Source organism: Gekko japonicus, unplaced genomic scaffold (genome assembly GCF_001447785.1).
Source record: "Gekko japonicus isolate JY-2015 unplaced genomic scaffold, Gekko_japonicus_V1.1 scaffold76, whole genome shotgun sequence".
Taxonomy (NCBI): Eukaryota; Metazoa; Chordata; class Lepidosauria; order Squamata; family Gekkonidae; genus Gekko; species Gekko japonicus.
The window spans coordinates 1,331,837-1,339,037 of record NW_015166420.1 but is presented as its reverse complement, the minus strand read 5'-3'; the positions used below and the strand labels follow the sequence as shown (position 1 = coordinate 1,339,037).

Below are 7,201 nucleotides of genomic sequence, written 5' to 3'. Positions count from 1 at the left end.
CCTTCCCCCCCCCCCCCAATAGCTAGCAATCCAAAACAGTCCAGTGGAGCCTGAGCGGTGGGTGTTGCCTTCTGACACACTCCCGGTGATGTCAGGGGGTGTGGCATATGCAAACAAGCTATGCTCATGAGTTATGCTAATGAGCTCCTGCGCCTCTTTGTCTACGAAATGACCCCTGCTTCAGGTCCCACTCGTCCGTTCCCTCGAACACCCTGTGCCGCCTCCCTTGGGAGGCTCCCACTCATCATTGCCAGTGGACTGAAGCACAACAGAAGACCTCGCTCCGGCCTGTTAAGTATTAACCCACCGAGATCAGCCGGCCAGGGAGGGGCTCTTCCGGGGGTGCACACAAAGCCCTGCAAAGCTCCTGAGGAAACCGTCTTTGCTGAGTAGCAAAAGCTCCACTGGGATGCTGCCAGTCTGAGCAGACGATACTGACCTCGGAGAGACGATGCCTGACTCAGTATGTGGCCGCGTCATGCCTGGGACCTCAACTCGCGGGAACAAGTGTGTATGTAGTGTTGGCAAGTCACAGCCGACTTATGGCCACCCCAGCAAGAGGCTTTGAAGGCAAGGGAAAAGCAGCGGTGGTTGGCCTTTGCCTTCCACAGCAGAGTCGTCCTTGGAGGTCTGCCTTCCGAGGACCGACCTCGCTTAGCTTCCAAGATCTGATTAGATCAGGCTATATCAGGCCTCGGCCTCTCTGCCCTGTTGTTGGCCATCCAGAGGAACTGGCTGGCCACTGTGTAAGGCAGGATGCTGGACTAGATCCAGCAGGGCTCTTCTGATGTTCTTATCGGGGAAGGCCTCGGCCTCTATGCCCTGTTGTTGGCCGTCCAGAGGAACTGGTTGGCCACTGTGTGAGGCAGGATGCTGGACTAGATCCAGCAGGGCTCTTCTGATGTTCTTATCGGGGAAGGCCTCGGCCTCTATGCCCTGTTGTTGGCCGTCCAGAGGAACTGGTTGGCCACTGTGTGAGGCAGGATGCTGGACTAGATCCAGCAGGGCTCTTCTGATGTTCTTATCGGGGAAGGCCTCGGCCTCTATGCCCTGTTGTTGGCCGTCCAGAGGAACTGGTTGGCCACTGTGTGAGGCAGGATGCTGGACTAGATCCAGCAGGGCTCTTCTGATGTTCTTATCGGGGAAGGCCTCGGCCTCTATGCCCTGTTGTTGGCCGTCCAGAGGAACTGGTTGGCCACTGTGTGAGGCAGGATGCTGGACTAGATCCAGCAGGGCTCTTCTGATGTTCTTATCGGGGAAGGCCTCGGCCTCTATGCCCTGTTGTTGGCCGTCCAGAGGAACTGGTTGGCCACTGTGTGAGGCAGGATGCTGGACTAGATCCAGCAGGGCTCTTCTGATGTTCTTATCGGGGAAGGCCTCGGCCTCTATGCCCTGTTGTTGGCCGTCCAGAGGAACTGGTTGGCCACTGTGTGAGGCAGGATGCTGGACTAGATCCAGCAGGGCTCTTCTGATGTTCTTATCGGGGAAGGCCTCGGCCTCTATGCCCTGTTGTTGGCCGTCCAGAGGAACTGGTTGGCCACTGTGTGAGGCAGGATGCTGGACTAGATCCAGCAGGGCTCTTCTGATGTTCTTATCGGGGAAGGCCTCGGCCTCTATGCCCTGTTGTTGGCCGTCCAGAGGAACTGGTTGGCCACTGTGTGAGGCAGGATGCTGGACTAGATCCAGCAGGGCTCTTCTGATGTTCTTATCGGGGAAGGCCTCGGCCTCTATGCCCTGTTGTTGGCCGTCCAGAGGAACTGGTTGGCCACTGTGTGAGGCAGGATGCTGGACTAGATCCAGCAGGGCTCTTCTGATGTTCTTATCGGGGAAGGCCTCGGCCTCTATGCCCTGTTGTTGGCCGTCCAGAGGAACTGGTTGGCCACTGTGTGAGGCAGGATGCTGGACTAGATCCAGCAGGGCTCTTCTGATGTTCTTATCGGGGAAGGCCTCGGCCTCTATGCCCTGTTGTTGGCCGTCCAGAGGAACTGGTTGGCCACTGTGTGGCTGCGATCACACTGACCTCTTACCGCGATTTGCTTCCGCTGTAGGTTTATCCGCAACTTTTTTAATCGGATGAAAACTCCCCACAACCTAATAAATCCATTGGTTTTTTTTAAAAAAAACCCATCTCAGCCAGCTGCCCTGAGTCACATCTGGTGGCATCAAACATCCACATGGCTCCGAGTTACTACCTGGCCCCCAGCAGCTGCTGGAGCAGTTTCCCTTGATCTGTCGACCACACCGGTCACTTGTAATAGTCCCATTATATTTTATATTTAGCAAAAAGAACAAGTTCTCCTTTTGAAGTCCACCGCAGGACAGCCGGCTGCTGAACACGGCGTGCGGAAAAGAACGTCCAGTGACGGCACTTTTGAGGCAGGAGAGTTCTGAAGCACCGACCCTCCGTGGGAGAGGAAGGACGTCCCAGGCACTGAAACATGTTCCCGGAATTTTATCCGTGAAACCTTGGGAGGGCACCGTAGTTCTCCGTAGCACTTGAACAGCTTCCCTCTGGTCTTTATCCCACGGGCTGGGGAGAATCATGGATCACTGGGCCCTATAGAGTAGGCATCCCTTTGCTTTTTGGAAGGTCCGCGTGCATGCATGCACAGAATGCAAGGGGACCACATCTCCTGCCTCTTCTTTAAATGCACTCGGAGGAGCAGCCGATTGGTAAACAGAGTCACTGACTGATGGAAAGGATTCCTCCACGCCTCTGACCCTGGCCTTGACCTTCACTAAATTACATTTCCCAACTTCTCTGGCTCGGTTGCTGCACATACATAAAATGGAGGAGCCCAATTACCTTACTATGACACAACCCATGAGGCAGTGCGATGTCATGGTTAGAGTGCCAGACCAGGATCTGGGAGACTGGGGTCCCAAATCCCAACTCCACCCAGAAGCTTGCTGGGTAGTCTTTGGGCTGTCACAGTCTCTCTGCCTAGCCCACCTTGCCGTGTTATTGTGATGATAAAACGGGGAGGGGAAACCACCTACACCCCCTGAATCATTTGGAGAAGGGACAGAATAAAAATGTGATAGATTTAGAATCACTCCTCCTTCTTCCAAAGGGACAGGGCAATATTCTCCAAGTCTCTTCACCCTATATGTGGAATTCACTGCCGCAGGAAGTGGTGGCAGCTACAAGCATAGATGGCTTCAAGAGGGGATTGGATAAACACACGAAACAGAGGTCCATCAGTGGTTATTAGCCACAAGGTATAGAGGGAACATTCTGTCTGGGGCAGTGATGCTCGGTATTCTTGGTGCTTGGGGGGCAACAGTGGGAGGGCTTCCGGAGTTCTGGCCCTGCCGGTGGAACTCCCAATGGCACCTAGGTTTTGGCCACTGTGTGAGACAGAGTGTTGGACTGGATGAGCCATCGGCCTGATCCAGCATGGCTTCCGTTATGTTTTTATGTCTGGGGAAGTGATGTTCTGTGTTCTTGGTGCTCGGGGGGCCACAGTGGGAGGGTTTCTGGAGTTCTGGCCCCACTGGTGGACCTCCTGATGGCACCCGGGTTTTGGCCACTGTGAGACACAGAGTGTTAGACTAGATAGATTATCGGCCTGATCCAGCATTGGTTTCTCTTATGTTCCTTTGTTTACTAAGCTATTTTGATAGCTCAGTGTCATACCTGACGGACAACGTGAAGTCCCCCGGATTGCTTTTGCTCGGCCGAGCGAGGAAACTCCCATGGACCCCTCTGGTCAAGAGCAACTTCTCTGCTTCTATTCCGCTGATGTTTGGGTGAAACCACCTAGGGAAAAACAAAAGGATAACCAAATTTTTAAAAACCCAAAACTTGGGGGGTGGGGTGGGGAAGTAGCCATTGTGATTGAGGACTGAGGTTTTTGGCTACACCGCAGGCTGACGTGACAGAAGGAGGAGATGGAGAAGGAGAAGATTGGATTTATACCTTGCCCTTCACTTGGAATCTCAGAGCGGCTTACAATCTCCTTTCCCTTCCCCTCCCCACAACAGATACACCCCGTGAGGTAGGTGAGGCTGAGAGAACTCTTTCGAGGACTGCTCCTGAGAGAACAGTTCTGAGAGAACGTGTGACTGACCCAAGGTGGAGGAGTGGAGCTGCATGTGGAGGAGTGGTGAATTCAAACCCGGTACTCCCGGATTAGAGTTTACACTCCTAACCACGACACCAGCTATCTTTCCGCCACCCAAATTGTTCTTCTCCCATCTTTCCAACTAAGGGACGTCCCTCCTTCATCCCCTACAGTGGCTTCCTGCCCTGGTCCACACACACTTCCACGCTTTGCCTTCACAAAACGTCTCCATAGCCTCGATCCCCTAACCCGGGGATCCCCGACTTGCTGCCCGTGGCAGTCCGAGTAGACAATATAGACCCTGATGGACCAGTGGTCTGTGATTCAGTACAAGGCAGCTTCTTCCTGTGTCTGTGTGTACTTTTCTCAAAAGTAATTATTAGCTTTGGTCCGAAAAAGCCAGCAACTGGGAGACGCATCCCTGACCTTTTGACTTCCTCGCTCAGATGCTCAGCGGCATCGGAGCTGGTGGCCCTGGTGCTATTTCGGTCTCTCCCCTTTCCTTCCTGCAGAGATGCCCTCTCACAGGGCCATGACTCATGCGCTCATGTGGCCGTCTCATATCTCCACTTGGGGCGAAGGGACGGCTGGGTGGCGGGCGGGGAGCAGTGCTGAACTTTGCGCGAGCCAAACAGATGACGCCTCTTGGAAAGGTTGCTGGCAGACGGGAGGCAGGGGATGACCTGGTGCTCTTTTCCCGGTGGTTGGGCCCGGACGCCACGAAGCCAACAAGCAAGGCTGCCTCTCCCGCCATCCCCAGTTCCTACTGCAGGGGTCCCCAAAGTCACCTTTTCTGGCGCCCAGCAAGGGTTTGTAGAAAATGGGCGGGGCCAGGTGGGGGATTTGCCTAGCAAGGCTTCTGATTGGCTGTGCAGATTTCTAAATACGTTGCTTTTGCAGCAGCTGCCACGACAACACAGGGATCTTTACTGTTTGACTGAAGGTGAGCTGTGGCAGCAATTTTGTGGGTGGCTCCGCCTCCCGTGGCAGCCATTTTGTGGGTGGCTCCGCCTCCAGTGGCAGCCATTTTGTGGGTGACTCCGCCTCCCGGGGCCGCCATTTTGTGGGTGGCTCCGCCTCCCGGGGCAGCCATTTTGGGTGGCTCCGCCTCCCGTGGCAGCCATTTTGTGGGTGGCTCCACCTCCCGTGGCAGCCATTTTCTGGCTGCACCCACCATGGTGCACCAGAATTCCAAAGGCAGCTGGAGGTTCAAAAAGGCTGGGGATCTCTGCTCACTGTGCAGTGCCCGCCCTACCCCGTTGCAGATTTTGTTCATTTTGAATGAGCAGAACTATCACTGGGGTTGCTCTGGCAGTTTCGTTAACAAGTTAGCTATTACTGTAAGCTGCCTTGAACCACAAAGAAAGGCAGGATATAGAATGTTTGAATAAATCAATAACGAAAAGCTTTGCAGGACCCAAGGTGTGAGAAGCAGGGGAGATCAATAGATCATAGAATCATGGAGTTGGAAGGGTCCCATAGGGTCATCTAGTCCAACCTCCTGCACAAGGCAGGAAATTCACAAATACCTCCCCCCCCACACACATCTCCAGTGACCCCTGCTCCATGCCCAGAAGATGGCAAAAAACCTCCAGGATCCCCATCCAAACTGGGGAAAACTGCTTCCTGACCCCAAAGTAGCAATCAGCATTTCCTTGGACATGTACGAAAGGGCCACGAGAATGAAGCACGGATGCAACCCTTCCTGCCCTGCCTACGTTCACAGAATCAGCACTGCTGTCAGATGGCCATCTAGATCCTTGGCCAGCTAGTCAGGCCTGTAACCAGGAATTTCTAAGTCAGGGGGCATTTAAATTCCTCAGGGGACATGGGGGCACCAGCTAATTCAATTAAATGTAATTGAATTAACTTGATCGGTGTGGTGCTCTGTGAGCTACTGGCATTAAAGTTGTGGGCAGGTGATTTGGCTACTGCATAAATTAGTTTGCTCTGGAGCCCTCCTTCCTGAGCTAAGGCAAAGATGTGTGAGCCGGAGGCTAAAAAACTGTGAGCTAGCTCACACTAACTCAGCTTAGAGGGAACACTGCACGGGGGCACCGGCTAATTCAATTAAATGTAATTAAATTAACTTGATCGGTGCGGTGCAGGGGAGAAAGGTGCGGCACAGGGCAAAGGCAAGGAGAAACGGCAGCCGCAGCAGCACAGGGGAGTTCACGGCGGCCGCTGCCTCTTACCAGAGAGTCGGGGGCCTGGGCCGAAAGGGAGTCATGGAGCCTTGGTAGGAAGTCAGGGGGGCGGGCCCCCAAATGCCCCACTGTGGCTACGGGCCTGCAGCTAGTTAAGATGACCTTTACTCCAGGCAAGCAGAGACGGAAACAGGCGGCTGTGCGCTGGTGTCTATCTAAATGACAGCGCTTTTGTTGTGAGAAAGAATCGGTCCCCTATACCTCATTCTACGAGCCCGGCACAGCTGAAAGAACAAGATAATGAGGTTTAATGGAGCTTAGGTACAAGGCAGAGTGGATGAACATCACGGATTAATGTCCCGGCGCACCAAAAAGCCATAACAAAGATGAAGCGCAAGAGGGATGATTGTCAGTGCTCGCAGCGCTGCGGTCAACCAACTGCAACCACCTGGGCTCCTGCACGAGGATGTGACAACTGCCTGAGGGGGGGGGAGGCTAAAGGCTAAGAACTCCACCGAGGAGGGCAGGAAGTCTCTGAAGGTCCCCTGCCAACTGCAGGAAGTGCCCAGCTCTCTAAAGGTAGACTGACTCTGAACATTCCGTTGCACCAGTGCTGGTTGCTAAAGGCTAAGAACTCCACCGAGGAGGGCAGGAAGTCTCTGAAGGTCCCCTGCCAACTGCAGGAAGTGCCCAGCTCTCTAAAGGTAGACTGACTCTGAACATTCCGTTGCACCAGTGCTGGTTCACGATATTTTGTCAACCCAAGCGAGGGAGACCCCTTGTCTCCTACCACACTGCCGTGCTGATATATTTTCCTGCGCAGGAATTAAGACTGTAGGGGGAGGCTCTCCTGACAGTCCCATCAATCAAAGGAGGTCATGTGGTGGGTATAGGAAACAGAGCCTTTTCAGTGACAGCCCCACGCCTAGGCCAAAGCCTTGGAGAAAAGGTTGCACAGACTCCAAGCTTCATCCCCCTCCATCCTTC

The 7,201-nt window shown here is 54.0% G+C and overlaps 1 protein-coding gene across 2 annotated transcripts in view; it reads right to left on the bottom strand.

The window, feature by feature from the left end:
• The window catches only part of LOC107110836 (tyrosine-protein phosphatase non-receptor type 11-like), a 93,026-nt gene that overhangs the window by 47,303 nt on the left and 38,522 nt on the right, over positions 1–7,201 (bottom strand). For both annotated transcript variants that reach the window (XM_015411664.1, XM_015411665.1), the window contains exon 2: positions 3,641–3,763. In XM_015411664.1, the coding sequence (XP_015267150.1) occupies positions 3,641–3,763 (123 nt within the window). The remainder of the gene's footprint in view (positions 1–3,640; positions 3,764–7,201) is intronic.